The sequence below is a fragment of the Callorhinchus milii genome, unplaced genomic scaffold (genome assembly GCF_018977255.1).
Source record: "Callorhinchus milii isolate IMCB2004 unplaced genomic scaffold, IMCB_Cmil_1.0 Scaffold8, whole genome shotgun sequence".
Taxonomy (NCBI): Eukaryota; Metazoa; Chordata; class Chondrichthyes; order Chimaeriformes; family Callorhinchidae; genus Callorhinchus; species Callorhinchus milii.
In genome coordinates, this window is record NW_024704749.1 from 2,132,703 (window position 1) to 2,159,038 (window position 26,336).

The 26,336-nt window shown below is 44.5% G+C and overlaps 1 protein-coding gene across 2 annotated transcripts; it reads left to right on the forward strand.

The window, feature by feature from the left end:
• Positions 1-3,302: 3,302 nt before the first annotated feature.
• On the forward strand, positions 3,303-26,336 carry rab35b (RAB35, member RAS oncogene family b). Of its 2 annotated transcripts, XM_007908731.2 has the most exons (6): positions 3,309-3,503; positions 9,251-9,301; positions 11,329-11,452; positions 22,566-22,690; positions 24,262-24,386; positions 24,494-26,336. In XM_007908731.2, exons 1-6 carry the CDS (start codon positions 3,452-3,454, stop codon positions 24,620-24,622), a joined length of 606 nt encoding a protein of 201 aa, XP_007906922.1. In that variant the 5' UTR covers positions 3,309-3,451; the 3' UTR covers positions 24,623-26,336. The 2 variants fall into 2 exon arrangements, with proteins under 2 accessions (XP_042193395.1, XP_007906922.1); XM_042337461.1 differs by lacking the exon at positions 24,262-24,386 and having other exon boundaries at positions 3,303-3,503.

Genomic DNA, 26,336 nt, shown 5'->3' on the forward strand with positions numbered 1-26,336 from the left:
CTTTACGTTGTGCGTTCAATCTCTGTTCCAATATTAGCTTGTTTTGTACACACACACACACAGTGTCTATGATCAATAGAGTAGGAAACTACAGAATGTTCCCAGAGTAAACGCATATCCTTTGTGCACTAACCAGGAGGCAAATTTGAATAGAGCAGGAACGGTCACACAGTGCTAACCCTCTCACAGAATTCAGTATTTCCACATCGACGCACTCAGTCATACACCTAGAGATGTTCTGGAACCGTTGTTTTTCTCCTGTTATTGATGGCAATTATGGCTTTGATTCATATAATAAATAATCCTTGCATTTGATATAGCGCCTTATCGCATCATCGAGCCGTCTCAAAGCGCTTCACAGGACATACTGTAAAGTGAAGTAACTATATTTTGTGGGGGAAACATGGCAGCCAATTGCGCACAACAGTGTCCCACAAACAGTCGTGGATTGAATGACCAAATTATTATTATAATAAGATTCTGTTCCCCTTTTTTAATGTTTGTTTTAACATTTCTGTAGCAAGTGTATTAGTGTAGCAATGCTTTTCCCCTGTTTTAGCCAAACCATTTAGCTTCCGGTTCATGATTCAGGACTCGGGCGTATCATGAGTACTTCCCTGTTCCCTCTTTCTGTTTTCATGATCTGAGTCAAATAGTTAACTAATATCTATATGCTCTGTGGCTCTCGGCACTTTAATGATCCAAATTTTGACCAGCCTTTTTCAGGGTCTTGTACGTGTTCTTCAGTCTCATCGGAATTGGCAGAGGGAAATGCTGTACCTGCCAGCTCCAGGTTGCACAGCAGGAGCTTTCCACAGGTTGATCAAAACAATTCAGTGTTGAGAGATGACGACTCCGAGGGGATCTTATGGAGATTTCTAACATTTGAAATGGGATTGAAAACGTAAGCCCAGAACAATACTTTAGGATGCACCAAGACAGTAGAATGAGGACATAGGTTGAGAGTTGTAAAGGGCAATTTCAGGACAGGCACCAGGAAACTCTTTGCTCAGAGGATAATTAAAGACTGGAACAGGGTGACAGGAAAGGTGGTGGAGACCAAGACACTGGGTTTGTTTAAAAAAACCAATTTGATGCTATGATGTGGGTTGGGTGCGCTGGGCATTCAGGAAGGGTATGAGATTAGATGTGCCAAAGGGCTTTCTATATCCGCATCTTGTGAAATCTTTTAACTATGCGTGCCTTCAACCGCACTCCCACCCCCACTCCCCCTATCATCCAACCCCCAGCTCCAGTGCGCAGAGCACAGAACTGCTCTGGTCAAGGTCACAAACGACATCCTGCCCATCTGTGACCAGGGCTCCCTCTGCCTCCTCGTCCTCTGCTGACTTCAATACCGTGGACCACTCCATTCTCCTCCACCGCAACCTTCAAGGTTGGATGGGTCAGGTCTTTATCTCTCACACCATTTCTAATTTGTCTCCGCCAATGGTTTCCAGCCCCCGCAAAGTCTTGTGTGGTGTTCCTCAGGGCTTTGTCCTCAATCCCCTCCTCTTCAACCTCTACAAGCTCCCCCTTGGTGACATCATCCACAGACATGGGGTCAATGTCCACATGTACGCGGATGACACCCAACTCTATCTGCCTCCACCCTCGATTCCAAGACAACTGACGTCCTGACAGACTGTCTGTCTGACATCAAATCCTGAATAAGAGCCAACTTTCTACACTGAATGTTAGCATGACTGAGGCCCTCATTGGCTCGCACCAGTGCCTCCGCACCTCAGGCACTGGCAGCATCAGCATCCACGATGCACGCTCCACCTCACCAAGCCAGTCAGGAACCTGGGAATCTTGTTAAACCCTCAACTGTCCTTTCTATCCCATATCCATGCCATGACCTACTCTGCTTTCCCCCACCTTTGCAACAGTGCCCGACTCGCCCACCGTTTCACCTCTCAGGCCCCAAAACCCTCATTCATGCATTCAGCACCTCAAGGCTTGACTACGGAAACTCCCTCCTTGTCGGCCCCCAACTCTTCCCTCCACAAGCTGCAGACCATGCAGAACTCTGCAGCTCGTGTCCTTTCCTGCACCAGGCTCTGAGACCCCATCAGCCCACCTTTGCCCGGCTCCACTCACTCCCCGTCCTTCAGAGGATAGAATTCAAAATCCTCGTCCTCACTTTCGAGACCCTCCAAGGGCTTGCCCCCTCTGACCCCCTATCAATCTGTCCGCTTCCTCCGTTCAGCAGGCTCCAGCCTGTTCCATGTCTCCTGCCCGACCTGCCTTACCATTGGCGGCCGGGCTTTCAGCCTCTCTGCCCCCACCCTTTGGAACTCCATCCCACAATCAACAACAACAAGATTCCATTTATAAAGCGCCTTTCACGTCAGGAGGACGTCCCAAGGCGCTGCACAGTTGGGTCATGACAATCCCTTTGCATTGTCTCCTTCAAGGCATAACTCAAGACCCTCCTTTTCGACTGTGCCTTCAGCTGTACCCTCCTACCGCTTTGCCCTCCCTCATCCCAACCCTGCCTCCTCACGCTTGGGTCCTGATCCCCAACTGTTCAGCGCTTTGGGACATCCTCCCGACATGAAAGGCAGTTTACAAATGTAATTTTGTTGTTGTTATCCATGTTAATATAAGGAGCTTCATAACATAATTTAATAATAATTTGGTCACTCAATTGGGGATACTACTTTGCGCAATTGGCTGCCGCGTTTTGCCCCCAAAATATAGTCACTCCACTTTACAGTATATTCTGTGGAGCACTTTGAGACGTCTCGCAGATGTAATAAGGCTTTATATCAATAATAATAATAATCCTTGTATTTGATACAGCGCCTTATCACGTCTTCGAGACGTCTCCAAACGCTTCACAGAAATATACTGTAAAGTGAATTGACTGTATTTTGTGGGTGAAAATATAGGATCTAGTGCAAGGATTATTATTATTATTTATGTTCTGACGAGTTGTTAAGTTTTCAAGTCATCAATTCAGAAGGGGTGAGTAAGGAGAACTTGCCCTTGTAACTAATTCCACAGAGGTTGGATGGAGAGGCTTGAAGAGGTCTGGGGACAGACAGACTGACTGACAGACAGGGCAGTGGGGTGGAAACACAGGTGGCTCCGAGCGTTTCCGGAAATAGCCGAATGAACCCGGTTAGATGTCGGGAACAGGCGAGGCCGGAAAGAGCCGAGAGTTTCCGGAAATACCCGAGCGAGCCCGGTGAGATTGGACAAGCGAAGCCGGAAAGAGCCGAGCGTTGCCGGAAATAGCCGAGCCGGAGACAGCCTGGGAGCGGACCGGCGTCGGAAATGAACGAACGTGTACGGAAAGGGCCGAGCCCAGCGGGACGCGGACAGACGCAGCCGCCCGCCCGCCCTGTGCAGATACTCCTGAGAGAAGGGCTGAGCACCGACACACACCGACAGAGCTGAGAAGCTCAGCGTTGCTGCCGTTCCCCCCATTCGCTTCGCCGTCATGGCCCGGGATTACGACCATCTCTTTAAACTACTCATCATCGGGGACAGCGGTAAGGAGCTGCGGAGCGACGGCCGGGAGGGAGGGAGGAGGGAGCCGGGCGGCGGCGGCAGGAAACAGGCCGAGGCCCCGGCGCTGGAGTTGAAGCAAGGCCGGGTGTTCCCTCAGGGTTAGCGGGAGCAAAGGGAGGGAGGGAGGGGTGGAGCGGAGCGGAGCGGCCGCCTGTCTGACTGAGCAGCGCGTTTCCTGCTTCTTAGACGAGTAAATGAGGTCGGGCGACGGTTTGTAATTAAAATGGAGACTCACTGGGGCTGAGGGGTGAGTGTCAGCTCAGAGGCGGCGGCGGGAGAGAGAGAGAGGGTGAGGTGAGGGTGAAGGCCTCGGGTAGGGGTGAGGTCCCCTCAGGGGAGAGAGAGGGGGTGAGGATGAGCTCCCGGGTACAGGGGGGGGTGAGGGGAAGGCATTGAGGAAGAGTTCCGGGAAGGGGGTGGGGATGGGTGTTTGGGGGTCGGTGGGGATGGGTGTTTGGGGGTCGGTGGGGATGGGTGTTTGGGGGTCTGTGGGGATGGGTGTTTGGGGGTCGGTGGGGATGGATGTTTGGGGGTCTGTGGGGATGGGTGTTTGGGGGTCGGTGGGGATGGATGTTTGGGGGGGGGTGGGTGTTTGGGGGTCGGTGGGGATGGGTGTTTGGGGGTCTGTGGGGATGGGTGTTTGGGGGTCGGTGGGGATGGGTGTTTGGGGGGGTGGGGTGTTTGGGGGGATGGGTGTTTGGGGGTCGGTGGGGATGGGTGTTTGGGGGGGGGGTGGGTGTTTGGGGGTCGGTGGGGATGGGTGTTTGGGGGGTGGGTGTTTGGGGGTCGGTGGGGATGGGTGTTTGGGGGTCGGTGGGGATGGGTGTTTGGGGGTCGGTGGGGATGGGTGTTTGGGGGTCGGTGGGGATGGGTGTTTGGGGGGTCGGTGGGGATGGGTGTTTGGGGGTCGGTGGGGATGGGTGTTTGGGGGTCTGTGGGGATGGGTGTTTGGGGGTCGGTGGGGATGGGTGTTTGGGGGTCGGTGGGGATGGGTGTTTGGGGGTCGGTGGGGATGGGTGTTTGGGGGGTCGGTGGGGATGGGTGTTTGGGGGTCGGTGGGGATGGGTGTTTGGGGGTCGGTGGGGATGGGTGTTTGGGGGTCGGTGGGGATGGGTGTTTGGGGGTCGGTGGGGATGGGTGTTTGGGGGTCGGTGGGGATGGGTGTTTGGGGGTCGGTGGGGATGGGTGTTTGGGGGTCGGTGGGGATGGGTGTTTGGGGGTCGGTGGGGATGGGTGTTTTGGGGGGGTCGGTGGGGATGGGTGTTTGGGGGGGGACGGGGATGGGTGTTTGGGGGGGACGGGGATGGGTGTTTGGGGGGGGACGGGAATGGGTGTTTGGGGGACGTGGGGATGGGTGTGGGGTTGGGGGGGGATGTGGGGGTGGGGAGGGGTGTTGGGGCGGGGGGGGAGCTCAAGGAGCAGCGAAGGGAAAGTACAACAATACGTCAGTGCGTTGCCTGGTCACTGACTGAGGCTGAGAGTTGAAGTGAGGTGGTACTTACTATACTGTACACGTAGAGGATCAACGCTGCAAGGTTTTTGTCGTAATGTTTTTCGCACATTTTGTGTGGTTTGACGGTGACTTTTGCCCAGTTACTATGTTTTTTTATATATATATTATGTTTGTACAGTTATTTAAGTGATGAAGTTGGTTATAATAATAATAACAATGCTTGCATTTAACATAGCGCCTGCTTTGTCATGTCTTCGAGACGTCTCAAAGTGCTTCACAGGATATACTGTCAAGTGAATTGACTGTATACTTTGTGGACGAAATGCGGCATGGCGCCAAAGCCAGTTTAATCGGACATGGTTGTGATTGTGCAGAAACCTATGCCACTGGGGTGTGTTTGTGACAAAAGTATGGTTCAAAACATGATATTACTTGCTGCTTTGAGACATTTTTGACTCTTGCGAGAGATTATCTGATGAAGAATGCCATCACACCAGTGGTAGCTACAAAGAATGTTAGATTGCTAGATTACAGGACAAGGAATTTCTTTTCCTTTAGTCCTTTGAGGACAGAGTTATGGAACTTAAAAGGGCTTTGATGACATGGTGCAGTACAGGAAATCCTGTTCCATGTTTTTAAATGAGCTGCTTTCTCTGAATTCGGCAGAACTGCAGCTTCTCTGAAACATGGTGTTGAAATTGTTTTAAGTGCTCTGAGATGTTACTCGTGAGAAAGGCAAGTTAATGAAATGGAATACTTTTTATTATTGCTCATTTATTTCAAATAATGATTTGTTTTGTATCCCATGATATCTTGGTCCATCCAAAACCAGGGAGGGTGCAACCCATAGGCTAAACTGTGTACCTGGTAGCAGGAAACAATCAGTCTCAACTATGACGGATAAGGAATTCCTCTTTCTAAATTCTAGAAGCTGTATCTGATGAGCTCCAATTGTGTATCGCTGATTAAAACCTAGAGTAATAATGGGTTTCATTCCAGGAATTAAAATTAAATGACTGTGAGAAATAACTTTGGTTGGGGAACGATAACTATTAGTGCTTTTAATTCACATTTTGATTCGGATCTTTCTAAAGTATTTTATAGAATTCAGCCAGGACTGCTGTTTGTCTTGACGTGTAACACAGGTGAGAGGAGGAAGATCGTTGCTTGTTTCAGTGCATTAGAGAGGCTGAAAGTGGAATGTTTGGAGCAAGTGTATTCAATTCATAACCTCTACATTACAGGAGATAATAATAATCCTTGCATTTGAAATAGTGACTCATTATGTATTTGAGACGTTTCAAAGTGCTTCACAGAATATACTATAAAATTAATTGACAGCATATTTTGTAGTCGAAACGCGGCAGCCAATTGCACACAGCGGTGACCCACAAACAGTTGTGGATTGAATAGCCAAATTATTACTGTTCCTTTTTTTACACAAAAAAACAAAAAATCAGCAGAGTGTTTGCTGAGCCCTGCTGGAAAATGTGCTTTTGTTTTATGCAGGGTGAGGAGCACAACTTCTGTTTGGCCCTGGACCAACTTGGGTGATGAATTGTTTTGATGTGGGCTTATGGTTTTGATTTTCTCACGTGCCGCCTTCCTAATGGGGAGGGCAGCGTGGCCAGCAGGGACCTGAGAACCCTGTTTGTGGCCTACTGGCCGCTCACCTGTTTGTCACGAAGTGGGATAGGTGTGGGTGAAGACACTTTGAACTCTTGGACCTTCAGTTTATTTTGCTGTAAAGTGCAAACTTTGTTGGTGTTAATTGTGTAAAAAAAATATTCCTTGCTTTTTGATCTAGCGCCTTGTCACGTCATTGAGACATCTCAAAGTGCTTAGTGGTCTAAAGCTGTTTATAGGGACCTTATTAAAGGGTATTTTCCCCCCCTCCCACCCCAGTTTCAGTGGGATGTTTGTGCATGTGGAGGTTAATTAAAATAATAATCCTTGCATTTGATATAGCTTCTTTCATGTCAGGAGGACTCCTCAAAGTAGATCGCAGAAGTGATTGAACATATTGTATATATTTAGGCAAATTTTTTAAAAATAATTTTGAAAATGAGGAAAGCCATATATGTACCTTATCTAAACTTAACGTGACAGTGACTCTGCAGTAGAATATACTTCCCTAAACTGAATAAAGAGGATATTTGTTGTTCTAATGTCTGGAATTATTGTAAATTTCAGGCTATATAAAGTAGCCTTTTAAAATTTTTGCCAGCAGAAATGGAGTAAACAATTTGACACAAACCTTGCATAATCTCTTCCTTGGAAGGGCTTGATGATACATACCCTTTCTCTTAGTACTGTATATTGTCTCTCTTAAGCCTCTTTTGCTTTCTTCTCCCCACCCTCCCACTTCCTCCTCTCCATGGAATAATCTCAGGTAGTCCCCTTTTTCCTAAGATGACCCCTAAAATACTTGTAACTTAATAATCATCATCCTTGCATTTTATATAGTGTCTTAGCGTTTTGTCAACACAACTATTTGCATTTATACAGCACCCTTCACGTGGGTGGCATCTCGGAGTGTTTAACAGCGGGTGTGGCTCGACAATGAACTGGAAAGGAGGGAGGTGACTGAAGGCACGGATGTAGAGGAAAATCTTCAGGTGATTGAAGATGGGCAAGACTGAGGAATTAAGGCAAAGAGTTCCGGAGATTCAGGACATAGTGGCTGAAAGTGCATCCGCCAGTTGTGGAGCGGAAGGGTTTAGGAACGTGCAGCAGACGTGCCAGCTGAGCGAAGGCGTTCAGTGTGAGCAGAAATGTCTTTAAGAGTTTCACAGAGTTTTTGCTGTGACATGTAGTGATTGTTTTGTATGTGTACAGTAATTCTGACAGAGAGCATACTTATTTAACTTGAGCAAAGTTTATTTATATTTGCACACATCAGTAGTCAGGACCAGTTTGCACTTTGAATGGCTAGAAAATAATGGCATCTAAATTAAAAGTTGGCGGTCACTACACAGTAACGCATGACTAGTCCACGTGGCTGTGTATTTGCAGTATTGGTAGTTGCCAGCCTCAAATGAAATTATTCCCAACATCACGACTCGCATCCACTTACACTCATGGCCTTGGAATAGCACATTGTGCTTTGTGATCTGCAAGTCATCTCTTGTTTTGCCTGTTATTACTGCAGTGGTTGAATTGCTCAGTGTAATGTTTTGCTATTCATTCCGTTGGAAACTGGTAAATTTAATTCTTGAATTTGCGTTCAAGTTCATTCCGCATTAATAGGATAAAACATTCATTTTTGTGTGTTAGCTGAAGGAGTCAGAGTTTGGGGCAGGCTCTTCTCAATTCCTTATAAATGTAAATCAACAATACAAAACGACCCGTGCTCAAGTCATTAACAATTGGCGATCTCACTCAAAAGGCCACAAGGATGCTTGTTGTGGGGAATTAGAAGTACGGCATTACTCTGTTAGGGGGTACTCTTCATAGCTTGAGTTGAGGCATCATATCAGTTGAATTCTAAAGAATCTATGCAAAATATATCCCACGCTGCACTGTAAGCGGTTGATGGAGGAGGGTGGAAGGAATCAATAAGAATTATAGCAAGAATATGCTATAATTTTTCTGGTCCTGTTTAGCGCTCGCAGAGGTTGCCAGATGCAGAAACATTTTAGTTGGTAGCAGCCCTCATCTTATAGCAGAAAAAACTCTTGCAAACCAGTAATATATTTTTTTAAATTTACTACTTCAACTGTACTCAGCCATCCCTCCTGATATAGAATCATAGAATATTACATCACAGCGGAGGCCATTCGGCCCGTCGTGCCTGTGCTGGCTCATTGGAAGAGCCACCCAATCAGTCGCATTCACCGATATCCTGGCAATTTTTTCCTTTTCAAGTACCTATCCAATTCCCTTTTGAAAGTTGTTGTTGAATCTGTTTCCACCCTTTCAGGCAGTGCATTCCAGACCGTGACAACTCTCTCTATATATTAAGAATTTAAAAAATTCTCATCTCCCCTCTAGTTGTTTTGCTTCCTGCATTGTAGTAGATTCATAGCAAAAGACTATAGGTGTTCTGCTCCTTGTTTTAGTTTCTGTTCCCGGGTGCTTGGTTCTGATGCTTGTTGAACATTTACTCTTGACTCTGCCTTATCAAGTTGTACTTTCATTTTAACATTTGGGTGTGGGAGTGAATGACTGTTTAAAAGACAATTAACTCTGTTGGTACGAAGGTTTGCATTGTATTAAGTGGACTTTGATATTTCTCTTGATAGTTCTCTTGATGGTTCTAAATTTGTTTTGCAGGTGTGGGGAAAAGCAGTCTTTTACTGCGATTCGCAGATAACACTTTTTCAGGTAAGTGTGCTTGTACGATTTGAAGTTATTCTATTACATTATCTTTCGTTATGTGTATGAGCTAAATGAAGTGTTCCTCCCCCCCAGTTCCTGTCTGATTCATCCAGCTCCAGAATTATATTGTTTCTGCTCACACAGTGACAGGACACTACTTACTGGATGATGAGCTATTCTGAACAACTGTATTGTGGAATCATTATGTTCTCTGTAGTGAGCGGCCAAAACCAGATAATCTGGAGGAGTGGGATCAAGCTGTAAATCTCATGTATGCTGTCAGTTCCACCAATTGGAATCTCTGGAAATAAAACTTGAGTTCTAGCAAAGCACAAGATTGACACCTCCCCTCTAGATCTATACCAGAGGTGCATTAAAATGATTGCTCTTTGTGCATTTCATTCCAAAATTGCGTGCCATTCAAAATTGGACCAGATCAGGACATTTTGTAAAAAAAATGTTTTTTAAAAAAAGTACTGTAAGCGACGTCAGACAAACGGCCACCTTTCTGGTACCATACCAAAGATAAGATCAGAGATTGAGTCCTTCATTTTCCTGCTGTTTTCAAGTCTCCACTACAGTTGAGTGAAGTCATCCCTATATGAACAATGTTTGCCGATGATTGAGTCAGTACCTTATGCCTCTGGTACTTTCTCGGTCTGCCCCATCTCCCTTTCTCGGTCCAACCCACCTTCTGTTCAGTGCTCTATGACGCTACCCTGCCTGAAGGGTGCTATGTAAATGCAAGTTGTTGTTTCTAATTTTTGTTTGTTCTTGGTTGACCGTGAAGAAGAAGAATTTGGTCACTCAATTAGCCGCCATTTCACCCACAAAATATACAATTAATTCACTTTACAGTTTATTCTGTGAAGCGCCTTGAGACGTCTCAAAGACGCTATCAAGTGCAAGGACTATTATTATTATTTTATGTTTGGCAAAGGAATATCAGAAACAAATCATTCTCTCTCTGCGATAGCTGTGGTAGTCTAGTTCCTGAATACTCTTAAGCATTATTATTATAAGAATTGCACAGTAGGGGTAATTGATTGGTGTCCTCTGAGTTGCAAAGATTTTAAAATGTAGATCTTTACCATTCCTCAGCACACTGCAGCGACCAGCTCAAGCTAACAGCGCAGCACTATTGCGTGCTTGCTCAAATGTGCTCCCACACACAGGAAGCTGTTTGTATAGGTTTCTACAAACCCACCTCCTGTATACCACAAGGCATATAAGATACAATTGAAGATTTTACTATCATATCAGTGGATTCTTCAACTACTGGCCCAATCTAATACTATGCTGCACTTTGCACGTAGTAGGAATGGTCTAAAGTAACTCTCTTTGGCCCCTTACAGTTGACAAAGAGCAAATGATTATATCCTCCTTGGCTGGATTCAAACCCAGTTCCCAGAAGTGAAACCATGCATCTAACCCACTGCACTACCCAATCTCTTACATCATTGATTTTCAAAGTGAAAGTTCAAAGTGGAAGATATGTGTGCCGAAACAGTCTTAACGTCCAGACATGTCAACTCCTTATCACTCCTCCAATAATTAGATAGCTTTTCTAAAATGGAGACCAAAAAACTTACGTAGTACTCTAAATGTGATCTTGTCATACTTCTTTGCATTTGGGCAAGTTTCCTTACTCCACAGTAGTGTAGGGACCCGGTTGTTAGTCAATTGGCAGATCGCTTTTCCGGGGAGTAATAATCCCTTCAAAAAAAAAAAAAAAAATTTGGTCATTCAATCCACGACTGTTTGTGGGACACTGCCGTATGTAATTGGCTGCTCCGTTTTACCCTTAAAATGTACAGTCAATTCACTTTACAGTATATTCTGTGAAGTGCTTTGAGACATCTCAGAGTCATGATGAGGTGCTATATCAAAGATTACTAATAAATTATTATTTGTGTAGATCCAATATGAATTTCGCCTCTCCAGTTCTAACTATTCAGATTAATCCTGAGTTTATTGTTTGTACTTGCTGGGATGGCTTCTGTCAGTGAGCACTCTGTTTCTAATCTCCACAGGTAGCTACATTACTACAATAGGAGTAGATTTTAAAATTCGGACTGTGGAAATCAATGGCGAGAAAGTAAAATTGCAGATCTGGGACACGGCTGGTCAGGAGCGGTTTCGAACCATCACATCCACGTGAGTATGAACTTTGTGTCCCTAAAAATCAGACATAATAAACTCGGGGCTGTTATAATTGAGTGTGTATTTTGGTTATCATTGCATGGTCAGTTGATGGCTTGTAATGTCAAAGCCAAGTAATAGTAAATGCATGGGAGCAATTTATTCCCAAAGCCATTTGCAGGTAGGCTTGTCTTTCTGCTGTAGAGTGAGCCAAATTAAACACTAGGTAATGTTTTGTATGTATACAATTGCCAAACAAGCTTGTGAGCTAGTTGATTCGTCCCTACTCCTGTGTGCTGGCAAGTGAAAGAATGGTTTTGATAGTCATCAAGGATAAAGGATATGATAAAGTAAACAGTGTCCAGCAGTTTATCATCCAGGATTATCTCTCGCCCTTCTACCTAGCCACACGCTCTCTGTCATTTTAGGGGTGGATACATTTGTGGATTGTTTTCAGGGTCTGATTCGATGCAATTTGATCCTCGTGTCAGCTTTGAGCTTCAAGCTCTCCAGGACACTACCTGGGATGAAGGGTGCTACATAAATGCAAGTTGTTGTTGAGCTCTTTGTAGAATGAGAAATAGTTCACATGTTTTTAATTATCACTTCTGTAATTTGTCAGTCTCTTATTTTTGTTATTTGTGAAATCTCTGTCAATTGTATTCTAATTGTGGCTGTTTTATTGCAGAAGAAAATCTCAGTTTACTGTTTTGTTCTAAGACTATGTTAGTGATCGTGATCAATGTTTTAGGTGCCTGATGTGAGCTAGTTGATCTGCTGCATTACTGAGCACGAGTAGCCAGGGTTTGGTTATGATATGACCTGTTGTGGCTAGGCTTCCTGTCTTTGACATCACTTCCAGCAGTAGTCTAGCTCAGAACCGCATACAGGAAATGGGCTACTTTTTTTTAACCAGACACCTAGAATCTTTATTAGCAATGTGTGCCTCTTAATGATCCATAGCTCTAATACTGTTCTCTAACTGCCTCTAACATTTCTTGCCCCCTTTCTCTCCACACCACCAATAAAACAGTCCTATAACCAGTACATAACATAATAATAATCCTTACATTTGATATAGCGCCTTATCACGTCTTTGAGACGTCTCAAAGAGCTTCACACAATATACTGTAAAGCGTAGTGACTGTGCATTTTGTCCTTGAAGTCCTTCTGAATCAGATTGATCTGAGGAAGGTTTCTTTTATATCATTGCTCATAGATTAGATACTTTATTCCACAAAGCATTTAATGTGATTCCTCATTTAACTTGAACAGAATATCTAGAAAATAATGTTGGGTACGTCCAGCCCAACAGTTTAGGGTGTTGAATTTGAATCTAGTTATCAGAGTAAGGGAATTCGGTACAGGCAATTTCTTCCATTTTTGGCTGATACACTTCACCCACAAAACTTTACAGTATATTCTGTGAAGCACTTTGAGAGATCTCAAAGACATGATAAGGTGCTATATCAACAACAAAATTACATTTGAACATCAAATGCAAGGATTAATATTATTATACCATCAATCCTGTGGTGATTAATTCTGTACACTCAATCTGTGTGAGGAAATATAAATTGTGATGTGGATTTGTAAAAGGTGCAGGATTTATGAAAAGTTGCAATTAAACCTTACACAATGGTCCAAGAAAAATGCACTCACTGCTCATTACCTGTTCTCCCTCTGAGGGGGTTCATTCTTCATGGAATGTTTTGAGAGCAGCTTTTCAGCACTTGCTATTATCAGATATCTGGGCAGTTTCTCACAATGGGCTTGAATACGCTTGCGCTTGTAGACATCCGCTGATGAAAGCCATATTTCTGAGTTGACAGGAAATTTGGTCTGCGTTGAGGTACATTCTGTTGACACTCCAGTCAGTCGAAATATAAGCTTAATCGGTTAGATTTTATTTTCAGTTTTTCATAAATCTGGTGTGTGGGGCAGGAGCACAGAACGAAACTGTCGAACATAGAATGGAATTATTTTTAGCAACTTTGCTCAGCTTGAGTTGGGTGTCGGTAGTCGCTGTGTTTGGTTGTGACAGTGTACTATAAAGAGCCTGTTAATTAGGGGGATATGAGCTGAGTTTAGCTTGGTTTAATTATTTGAGTGGCACCTTTTTTCAGATGCAGGTGAAGTGGGTTTAGAGTTAATTTCCTTATTATTAACATTTTTATCCTTCAGATACCACTTTAAGCCAAGGTCTCATATGGCCGTTCAAATTGGTCATTCACTTCATGTCACGGGACATTGCTGCGCACCAATTGGTTGCTGTTTACTTGCAAATAATTACTACACTTCACAGTAAAATCCTGTGAAGCTCTTTGAGACGTCTCAGTGATGGGATAAGGTGCCATGTCAGATGCACGCATTATTTTTCATTATCACTTTATTTTGCGAATATTCCCATACTGGGACTTTGATTGGCACGCTGATACTTAGTGCATTGCTGAAGGAGTGCTGCACTGTCAGGGGTGCCATCCTTCAGATAAGAGCCTTGAACCAAAGTCCTAAGAGAATGGAGCTTTACCAGGAGTCCTGGCTGACCATTCCCCCTGTTAAAATGTGTTCATTCCTTTTGCAGCTGTTTGTGGAACATTACCTGTTTGCCTACAAGCTACAGAATCAATACACTTCACAGTAAATTCAAATGATTTGATCACTTTGAAACATCCTCCCAACATGAAAGGCTCAATATTCGATGCTAGAATTTTAAAATTCTGGCAATCAGGCGACTTGTCAAGAATGGAACTGAACAGAGCTCTTTCATGCAGTCAGTATGATGTGCTGAATGGCCTCTACTGCTATAAATTTCTAAGCGGATCTTGTCAGCTTATAGTTCTTCTAAGAGGATCTTGTTGATAAAGTGCTCCCTTTGCAGTAGCCCATTTCTGGATGGCCAACCCCAGGAAGGTCCCCAAAGCTGTTGAAATAATTCTGTTAAAAATAAGGAGCAATGCTGATAATTCTGTCTTTTGAATTATTTGGAGTTCAGTATAGTTTTGAGAGGACTACATGGATATAGCAAAAATGATAAAATTCCCCATTTTGTGACTCTTGAAATGTGTGGAGCGAATTTTTCAAAACGCTGCTGTGCGCATTTAGCTGCTGTGTTTCGCCCACAAAATACTGTAGAGTCGCTCCACTTTACAGTATATTCTTTGAAGCGCTTCGAGATGTTGCAGCGACGTTATAAGGCACTGTATCCAATGCAAGGATTATTATTATTGCAGCTACGGAATCTGTTCACAACTGAACATAATAATAAATCTTGCATTTGATATAGCGCTTTGAATGTCTTCAAAGACATCTCAAAGCGCTTCACAGAATACACTATAAAGTGAATTTACTGTATATTTGTAGGCGAAATACAGCAGCCAGTTGCGCACAGCAGTGTCCCACAAGCAGTCGTGGATTTTTCGATTGTTATTGATGATGATTATTATTGTATACACAACTCATAGTGTTTAACATAACAATTATTTGGGTCAAATAATCCAAAAATAGTGTTTTTTTGGCGTTGTTGATGGTTACTTCACACTTCAGGCCGTTGACCTATAACATTTCCACCCACTGTATAAAATGTGAGTTATTTCCTCAGCCAACGGTAAGCAGCCTGACACCAGTTCATATTGCATTAAATTTGTCTCAGCTCTGTCAGATATAAAGAGAAAGCTACATGGTAGCTGGACTCTGTGGCATGTGGGCAAGTTTTAAAATGAAACTGGATGTACTCCCACTTCACAGCTTCTGTGCTGCCAACAGTCGCGCCTGCCAACTTGTAGAATTGAAACTCTCATTGTTTCGGAAGATGGGGTCAGAAGGTTGCTATTCCATTAAGAACAATTGTTTCTGTCGAGTGACCTGTGAGGTTAGTTAGCAAACAAGAGCAGCCTCTGAGCATAATTTTGCTCTGGACCTTTGCCTTTTTTTAAAAAAAATTGTTGAGAAGACTAAACAAACCTCTGAAATGTTGATTCCTTCAAACAGATTAGATAGTTTTCTTTTAGGAAATAACGTTATGGGGCGTATGTGCATGCGACTGCCAGGAAGGTGAACTAGATGGACTTTGGTCTTTTTATCGTCCAGCATTTCTTATGTTCTTATGTAACCTTAATCCGTTTTGTGTTGGGTCCCCTGAGATTCGTGTTAATCTCATAGGTGTTGCAACAACAACCTAAGCGATCTTGTATAGAAGCATTCTTTTGTTTCACTTCTCGTACTGTCTGCATAATGTGCACTGTGTACCTGCTCTACTAAGTGGGAAATTCACATGTAAGGGGACAACTTGCTGTTCAAATCACTCTTTTCACCTTCCCAATGGTGTCAGCCTCGCTCAGTTGTTAGCACTCTTGCCTCTGAGTCAAACCATTTGGAGTTCAAGCCTTGGGTAAGGACTTTAAGCTTGTGCTCTGAGACATTAAGTCAAGGTTCTGTCTGCCTGTTCAGGTGGACATTAAAGATCCCATGGTACTATTAGACATTGTTTGTGGGACATTCCTGTGTACAAATTAGCTGTGGGTTGTGACTTTATGTGAGATCACAACACTTTACAGTAAATATCCTGTGAAGCATAACAAGTGATAAGGCGCTTTATCAAATGCAAGGATGATTATAATGGGAGGGTGGGGGTTGTACATATCTTTTTAATGAGAGCGCTCTGATCCAGCTGCTAACGCCCTTCAATGGAGTATACTCCTGGGAGGAGTTCTTTGCTTTCTTGGGCGGCTCCCTTTTGGGGATTGTTGCCTCAGATCAGCCTAACCAGATCTGCTGCCACCAGACTGTCATTATTTTCCTGCAGTCAAGGTCCATATTCATGTAAAACTATCTCTTCCTGATGCAATTGGTATTTGCAGTTTACTGAAGATTCAGTAACTGAAAGCAGCAATAGGAGATCGAAGTGTAGGAGGCATTGAGCTGCTAGTTTCGGTGAAGGCAGATCGCAGCACGAAACAATGTACATGGATGTTCAAGGAAAATGGAATTGCTGATCTCTCTCAATTACTCCAGGTCCAAATTGAGGATGATGATCCTTCCATTTGAGAGAGCATATCACATCATCAAAATGACTCGCAGTGCTTCACACGATTACTGTAAAGGTTAATGACTGGTTATTTGTAGATGAAAGCCAGTTTCTATACAACCGTATCCCATAAACAGCCATGTGGTGGTGCCTGTATGTAGACAGCACAGTTCTGTTCTCCAATGGACTTTTGCCATAACTGCTTTGCCAGCCATGAAGTGAATGATTTTTTTTCTATTCGGAGGATTGTTGGCCAGGATACTGGGAAAAACCTCCCTCTTTTTGAATAGTGCTGTGGGATCTTTAGGGAACAGGCAGGTGAGCCTTAGTTTCTGTTATTAATGTCTTATCTGAAGGACAGCACCTCAGACAGCATAAACTCCGCAGCACTGCATTCAAGCCAAGTGAGCCTTTATGGCGCTTGAATTATCAACCTTCTGATTCAAACTTCATTGGCTAGTTATCAGACCATGCGATTAACCCGTCGAGCACTTTGTCAGATCCATAATCTTGCCACGCACTCCACCCCCCCACTCCCCTCCCACACACACACACACATTGGTGTCATATGCAAAAGTAATTATCTTTCAGACGTGAGAACACCAACTGAGCCAGACTGACCCCCACAGTTTGTTTTTGGGGGGGCTTGCACAGTAAGTTACTGACTTTTGCTGAGATGCATTTCCATAATCTGAGAAGCCTGGTATGAAGCTGACACAGTGAGTGGGGATTCTGTTGGATTCTATTCAGGTAGTCACACCCAAGCCTGATTCTGCCGTCAACCAACGTGTACACATGCCTTTTGCAGCAAGTGTCTGGAGTAGTAATGTGATTGACTGGTTTTCTCGGCAGCCTTATGCGAGGGAGAGAAGGCTGCGTGTTTTAATGTGAACCACCTAAGAAGCTAACAAAACGTAGGCTTGGGATCAAACCTGGTCTTTTGTCTGTAGTTCAGTGTCGACAGTGGCTTTAGCAACTCGGCCATTAAAAACCCAGATCTAAGGTCTGCTCAAACTGCAAGCATTTTATTGCCATCGACATTGCAATCGTTTCCAATGCATAGATTTTACTCAAATATTTTAGCCATATTTAGTGAAGATGACTGTGTATATTCATAGTCTCACCTCCCTTTAGTATTGGGATCCTCAAATGAACCGACTAATGAGGTTTCTGGTGGTGCCTGTGTGTCGACAGCACAGTTCTGTTCTCCAATGGACGTCTGCCATAACTGCATTGCCAGCCATGCTATCCACAGATAGGGTTGAAATAGGATAAACACTGAATGCTAACATATTTATATGCTGTTGTGCACAGTTGTGCATGTGGTCGGGTGCAAGGACAGATATTAGTTTTGCTGTAAGGATTGCTAATTGTCAGATTGGAGATTCGTGATGTATATATTTGAACAGCAAGACATTGTGGTTTCCTTAATGAGATCGGTTTCTTTTGTCAGAGTGGAAACCACCTTACAAGGCTCGATTGAAATTTATAGAAAAAAAAACACACAATTCCTCTGAATTTATTCGAGGTGTCACTTCATACTTGGTTAGTTATCCGGTTTGGCTTTTCAATTGTCTGTTTGGTGCTTTTTAAAAGATGTACACAGAGACATTTGACACTTCTGTCTAATTATAGTCATTACCGCCCACAGTCTCTCATAAGCCCGTTGCCTTATCTTTCCTCAGTGATATTTTTTTCGGTGGGTGGGGAATATTTAGCGTATTGCTCCACTTGAGGAGTCCTGTAGCTTAGTGGTTAGAACACTCACCTCACAAGCGAGAGGACCTGCGTTTGATTCCCGGCTGTGCAAAATATTGGGCAAGTTTCCTTACTGCTGGGTAAACAGAGACATGTGGAGTAAGTAGAAACCTGGTTGTTTGTCGATTGATGGAACACTTTTCCGGGTGTAATAATACCTTTATATATAAAAAAATGGTTACTCAATCCACAACCGTTTGTGGGACACTGCTGTGCGCAATTGGTGGTCACATTTTGCCCACAAGCTATACAGTCATTACATTTTACAGTAATCCAGTGAAACGCTTTGAGACATTTAGAAGATGTGACGAGATGTAAATCATATGCAAGTACTTCTATTACTGGTTTATAATGAGTTCATGTTCCCAGCCCCTCATTTACAATTGAACCCATCCTAGCCACAGCAGATTAATGCACAAATTTAACCATAAATCAGATGTATCAATCAAGTTGTTGAAGGCTCCAGTTGGGGAAGGAGGGGCCACCAAACCACTTCTACATCCAGGAGGTGCTGGTATCATGGATACGAGCAGTTTGTGAGCACAAGGGGAAGTTCTTTCACTCTGGTGATTTGACCCTCCATTTTATTTATGTACAAATAACTGAATGTAGTTTCACTTTTCAGTGTGCCTCTGACCTGCTGAGTTGCACCATACAGTTACTAGTTACCCTGACACCAAATGCTTTTGTCTTTATCAGCTGAAAATGGACAAGACGGAAGCCGTATTCCTTGGCTCCCGTCAACGTCTTCACTCCTGTATATCTAAACTCCTCAACCTTCCTGGGCTCTCCCTCAAACTCACCGAACTAGGACGCAACGTAGGCGTTCGGTTCAACTGCTAATTGTCCTTCACCCCCCCCACATCTGGTCGCTTTCTTCCACCTCCGCCACATTGCCCGCCTCCGACCGTACCTTACCCCAAATGCAGCCCAAACCCTTGTGCATGCGTTTGTCACCTCCCGCTTGGATTACTCCAACACACTCCTCGCCGGTCTTCCCAGCTCCACCATTCACAAGATCAGCTCAGTCAGACTCTGCCGCCCACATACTGACCCGAACCAAACTCCGTACCCATATCTCACCACTTCTGGCCACAGGCTCCGCTGACTCTGCATTACTGAATGGATTGACTTCAAGATCAAGATCCTCACTCTTGTGTTCAAATCCATTCACTCCCTGGCACCTCCCTCCCTCCCTCTCTGACCTCCTCCCTCTCCAATCCACCACCCGGCGCCTTCATTGGACTGACACCGGCCTCTTGCTCGTCCTTCGCACCCTTCGCCCCACCATCACATAGAGGATATAGTTCAAAATGCTGGTCCTCACCATCAGCCATTATGCCCCAAAACTGTGGAACACTCTCCCTCAATCCCTCCTTCTTGTCCCCTCTCTCCCTCTTTCAAGTTCCGCATGAAAACTTTCCTCTTTGGCTGTGCTGCTCCAAGTCCAAGGCTGACTATTTCCCCCACGTTAGGAATCTGATGGCTGGTTTAATCAGACTCTTAAATGATGCCGATGAAACTGTCCTCAATGAGAGCTGGGATGCTCTCAGTGCAGTAACCAAGGTAGTGTGTCCCCTTTGTCAAGTCCCAACTGAAAACCTTCCTCTTCAACCGTGCTTACGGCCACCTCCCCTCGCAACCCGGCTCGGAGTCAGGCTCCGCCACTGTTGAGCGCTCTGTGACGCTACCCTGCGAGGGGGGCGCTATGTAACTGCAAGTTGTTGTTATCAGTGCATTTTAGGGCATGGTTTTCTGTTATCACGCTGCCTGTTTTTCCATTGGCCACTCAGTTTACTCATTTAAGGTATTAGAAAGGTTGTGCAACTGGACTTTGTTGGACAACCAGTTGTAAAACAGAAGGCTTTTGCCCGTTTAACTTGTACAGTGCTGCCCTAAAATCCAGCCTTTGACACAAGAAATGTTAAATCATATAGAAACCTAAACGTTTACCTAGGAAATTATTATGAAATTAACCACCCTAAATAGCACTGATCTATCTGCACATATTCTATCCTTTCCAGCATTTTAATCTTGCAATTGCCTTGGCGAAACCTTAGCGTTTTGTTTGACCCTCAACTATGCTCTGTACCCCACTTCCATGCCTGGTCCCGCTTTGCCTTCTCCCACTTCCACAACATGGCCCGGCTCCGCCACTGTCCCACACCACAGGCCGCCAAGACCCTCAAATGCACATTCATAACGTCGAGGCTTGACTATACACACTCCCTGCTTGTCGGCCTCCCCAACTCCTCCCTCCATAGGCTGCAGATCATCCAGAACTCTGCAGCCCGTGTCCTCTCCCGCACCAGGCTCCGCGACCCTATCAACCCCCATCCTCCACTGGCTCCCCATCACCCAGAGGATATAGTTCAAAATCTTGGTCCTCGTCTTCAAAGCCCTCCACGGCCTTGCTTCCTCCTACCAACCTGGCTGCTCCCTCCGCTTAGCAGGCTCCGGCCTGCTTCATATCCCCACCTTGCCTGACCCACCATTGGCGGGCGGGCGGGCCTTCAGACATTCTGCCCCCACCCTCTGGAACTCCATCCCGCAGTCCCTCCACCTCGCCCCCTCCCTTGCCTCCTTCAAGACCTGTCTCAAAACCCTCCTCTTCGATTGTGCCTTCGGTCACCCTCATTTCCCCCACCCTCCCTTGCTGTCACCCTCCCCGATCCCGACCACGATCTCGGGTCTAAAACACTGATTGTCCAGGGCTTTGGGACGTCCGCCCAACGTGAAAGGCGCTGTATAAATGTAATTTTATTGTTGCAATTGGCTGAATTTTAATTAGTAAAACTGCTATCTTGTTGAATACCTGCAGTAAAATGTTCAAGTGTCTGTTTCACACACCCTCCAGTTTATACTGTATTCTTCAACAAGCAACTGAATTAATCCTTACATGTGACTATCCTCCTTAGGGGATCTCCTCATAGCTGAATTGGCAGTATTCCAGGCACTGCTGATGAGAGCACAGCCGTGCTCACCAGCAGTCTTTGAGGACAGAGACTATTCCACTCAGCTCCGTTAACCCAACAAGCTGAAGCCCTAGCTGGATAAGCAACGGAAAAGCTTGCCAGGCGTCTAAATAGCAAGCTATACGGTTTTAGCTGGTTAGACTCCAGGAGTACTCCAAGTTTTCCCAAGTTTTGGCTCATCCCCACCTGCGCGTAATATTTTCCGGGATTAGGTAAGCAGGATGCTTCCCTCCAGGGAGAGAGTACACATTTCAACAAATATCTCTAATTCCCATGCAGAGGTGGGATGTATGGAACTCTGGTTTGGATACACTTAAGCATAGTGATGGGTTTCTGCATGTGTATAGATACCTGGCTGCTGCCCCCCTCAAAAAAAACAAAACCTTCATTTCCCATGATGGTGAGAGAGTACAGTAATTCTACAAAGTCTCACAATTTAATCTGAAAGGTTTAAAATTAGTTTTGAAGTTTAAAAGCTATGGCTTTGTAACTCATTAAATTGTAATGTTTCAATGTATGATCCTAGGCCTTGCTAGTGTGTGTTATAAAGGGAGCATGTTCATCGGTATATAATGAACACGGAGGCAATTAGTTTCACTTTACTCGCCCTGAAGGCTTTTTTTTTGCTGGGATACAGATGTATCAGCAGATAATTGTAATTTATTGAAATCCATTAGAGAGGTAATTAATTAGTGGATATTGGTGATGTAGTGAATATAATAATCCTTGCATTTGATACAGTGTCTTATTTCGAGCTTTACAAGATATACTGTAAAGTGGTGTGACTGTATTTTCTGATCAAGTATTCAGTATTCAGGGCTGTTAATGAAACTGAAATTCTGGATAAGAGGAAGTAGTAAACTGCTGAAATAGGAAGCTATGGGTACTGTGTTTTTTTTGGTCAATCGGGTGTCTGATTCATGTGGAAACCCATCACCGTGCTTAATGAGTATCCTAACCAAACCAAGTTCCACATATGTATGCCATTTACACATGGATATTGTCTGATGGGGGGTGTAGTTTCTGACGTGTTGTGTGCATTTGCGTTCTGTGTCTACTTTTAGAGGCGAGTTTGTGTAGAAATGTGAAGTCGGCTGGGATGGGCTCAATATACCCACTTAGGGATCGTATATAGAGAGTTGGATCATCTCCCCCACTCTTCTATCATATACACAGTAATACAATTTCTAATGATAAAAAGGCTTTGTGCAAAAAATAGCATTGAAGGGCATTATTACAAAGCAAAAAAGTCACCAACAGTTTTTCTTTGGGGAGGGTGTGTTCCTGTGTGAATATATAATTTATGGATTTCAAGATGTGGATGAAAAGCTAAAATAGTCAAACCAATTGTGTACTTCTATTTTGACAGGTATTACAGAGGCACTCATGGGGTCATAGTAGTATATGATGTGACCAGCGCAGAATCCTTTGTAAACGTGAAGCGATGGCTACATGAAATAAACCAGAATTGTGATGATGTGTGCCGGATACTTGGTGAGTGTAACATTATTATTGTGCTCGTCTGAGAATTATTTGTACAGGTTCCCTGAGGTTTTTACTTACCATTCCCTATCCTCACTGTAAGTGTGTCACTCATCCACTTGTGACTCCTTCACCAAGGAGCACTTTCTTCAGCTCAACGTGCGAAAAACCGAGGCCCTCCTGATTGGCTCACGTCAGCGCCTCCGCACCTCAGGCGCTGACACCATCAGCATCCAAGGCCGCACTCTCCACCTCTCAAAGCCAGTCAGGAACCTCGGCGTTTTGTTCGACCCTGAGCTGTCCTTTCTCCCTCACATCTGCACCACAACTGGCACCGCCTTCCATCACCTCCGGAACATCGCCAGACTACGGCACTACCTCACCCCTCACGCGGCTGAAACCCTGGTCCACCCCTTTGTCACCTCAAGGCTGGACTATGGGAACTCTCTCCTCGCCGGCCTTCCCGGCCCTCCCTCCACACTGCAGGTCATTCAGAACTCTGCAGCTCGTGTACTGTCCCGCGCCAGACACCGCGACCACATCACTCCCACCCTCGCTCGCCTCCACTGGCTCCCCATCCCCCAGAGGATTGATTTCAAGATCCTCATCCTCACCTACAAGGCCATTCACGGCCTCGCTCCCTCCTACCTCTCCAACCTACTATCCCCCCACCTACCCGCCTGTACCCTCCGTTCCTCTGGCTCTGGTCTGCTCCACGTCCCCCGCCCCAACCGCCCTACCATCGGTGGTCGGGCCTTCAGCCTCTCAGCCCCCAGGCTCTGGAACTCCATCCCCAGTGCCTTCGCCGCTTCCTCCCTTTCCTCCTTCAAGGCCGGTCTCAAAACCTTTCTCTTTGACCGTGCCTTCAGCTCCCCTCTCGACTCTCTTCCCCCTCCTCGCTCCCTCCCTTCCCTCCCCTCACCCTGACCATTTCCCCCCTCCTTGCTCCCTCCCTTCCCTCCCCTCACCCTGACCATTTCCCCCCTGCTCGGGTCATGACCCAACTGTGCAGCGCTTTGGGACGTCCTCCTGACGTGAAAGGCGCTTTATAAATGGAATCTTGTTGTTGTTGAGCAGCTGAGGGATCAATGCTCTACTTCTGGAGTTTCCAATGGAGCTTTTTTTTCGTTCCCAAAACAATCATTTTGGGTTTAGGGGAAAGCGTGAACTGTCTTTCACATTAAAAGCAATTCATTCTACATCCATTTAACAAAATGTGCATACAGGAGTCCTGCAGCTTAGTGGTTAGAGCTCTCGGCTCGCAAGCGGGTAGGGCGAAATGTTGATCAAGTTTCCTTACTCCACAGCCCTCTGTTTACCTAGCAGAGAGTAGGGACCCAGTTGTTAGTCGATTGGTAAATCTCTTTTCTGGGGATAATTATCCCTTTTAATAAAAATATTATAATAATTTGGTCACTCAATCCACGACTGTTTGTGGGACATTGCTGTGTCTAATTGACGTTTGGTCACAAAATATAGTCAATTCACTTTACAGTATATTCTGTGAAGCGCTTTGAGACGTCTAGAAGACGTGATAAGGTGCTATATCAAATGCAGGTATCATTATTATACTTTTTTTTCAGTTGGCAATAAGAATGATGACCCAGCACGCAAGGTGGTAGAGACCAACGATGCACAGAAATTTGCAGAGCAGATGGGGATTCAGCTGTTTGAAACCAGTGCAAAAGAGAACCTCAATGTGGAAGAGGTAAGCTTTCCTTAACTGATCCAATTTGATGAAGAAATTAAGCAGGACCATTTTGGTGCTGCATTTTGCAATGTTGTATTATCGTCTTTTTTTTTTTGTCTCGTCAGATGTTCAACTGCATCACGGAGCTGGTCCTCAGAGCCAAGAAAGAGAACTTAGCCAAACAGCAGCAACAGCAGCAAAACGACGTCATCAAACTTACAAAAAACAGTAAAAAGAAGAAAAAGTGTTGCTAACAAGGCACAAAATGGACTTCTTTGAAATGGACAGTCCCTTTCACTTGGAATGTGTATCATGAAGTCAAAAAAGAACCTTTTCCTGGGAGGTTGATGTTTGAAACAGAATGTGGGATTTAGCTGGCTCAGTGCTGTTGTTCCTAGATTTCAGTTTCCGATTTCCAATGAAAATGTCCGTGCTGACTGAGCTCAGTGCCACGATTTGGATTCGATTGTCCCATTCCAGCTATCTGTATGAATATACAGAGGAAGAACGAGTGACTGTGTCGCCTGAGTTTAAACCTGTGCATAATGTACAGCTATCGGCTTTAACGTCTCTCCCCTTCCATCATCGCTTTGCCTAATACATTCATTCAAATGCCAAGAAATCATGAACTTAGAGCACATTTCTTTTCTTCCTTTTTTTGATGAAACAACCTTCTTAAATCGAGTTGCTGACTAATTAACGTTGGCACATTGGTGGCCGCTTCCTCCCTTCATTTTGCACTGCTGTCTGCTGTATTAGATTCCCATTGACATTTACCTGATTCATAGTTTGTGTATAAGCAATCTCGTAAAGTGCTAACCTTCACAGAGGGAGAGAGGGTGGGTTTGCTATTTGGGCTAAAGATTTTTATGAACGGAATAAATTTTGTCGATTTTTCTGAGTTTTTACCATCCATTAACTGCTCTGCTATTGATACCAAAATTGGGGTCCAGGGATCTGGTAACAATTTATTCTTCTGTAGGAACATGCTCACCTTGTACCATAATTAGAGGGGGGGAAAAAATAGGAAAAACAAATTAACAAAATAAAATGTGAAATAAGGTAAGGACAATGAAGTGTTTTAATAAGCAATCCATTTTACTTCAGTTTTACTTGTTCCGTCACTAAAGCCAGCATAAAAGTAGTTTCCTCCAGCACAGTAAATGCACGTGCCACAGAGCACTTTACACCAGGGGCCGTTACACTTAAAACAGGATTCTGTCGAGGGTGGGGGGGGGGGGGGGGCAGGATGGCATCTTGTGTTATGGTGAGCCTTCATCTGTTTAACCTGATTTGAAATTTAGTCCACACTGATGAGATGAGTCTCCCCTCGGCTACTGGTGAAAGCTGCAAATGACATTACATTGGCTGTCTCTAAATTCTGATCCTGTTGAGCACATGTCCATGCCACAAAACTGCAGGTCATTTACAACCAATTGAGATTGAATTCGCAGTCGTGCTCCAACCAGTTTGGTCGGTGTGGAAAATGGAAACTGCACTCAAGTGGAAGAGGAGGTGCTGTTCAGAGGCTTGTGGCGTGTGTCTGCTGTGTACGAGAAGGTTTGCACATGATCTAACCTGTACGATACCTACCCTGAAGGTGAATGGCGTGAATACCGACCCTGGTGTCAAAACTAGGCGGTAATGTGTCCTTCCATATGGAATGCCTCACCTTGATCTGCACAAAATTCATCCCTAGAATATTTTTTTCAAAGGTAACACATTAAATGCTATTAAGGGGATAAAAAAGGGCATTTATTGAAACAATTTTAAGTTGAAAATTTATCCTTAAATAACTGGTTTTTGTGTGCGAGCGGTTAGACATGAATTCACAGGCATCAAAGGAAAGCACTATTTTACACAGTACTAATTGTGGAATCTATTATACTTGAGTGTATCTTAATGATTGGTATCTGAAGGCTAACGGCAATTGTATATACGCCATGTGTAATTATATACTGTTCAAAA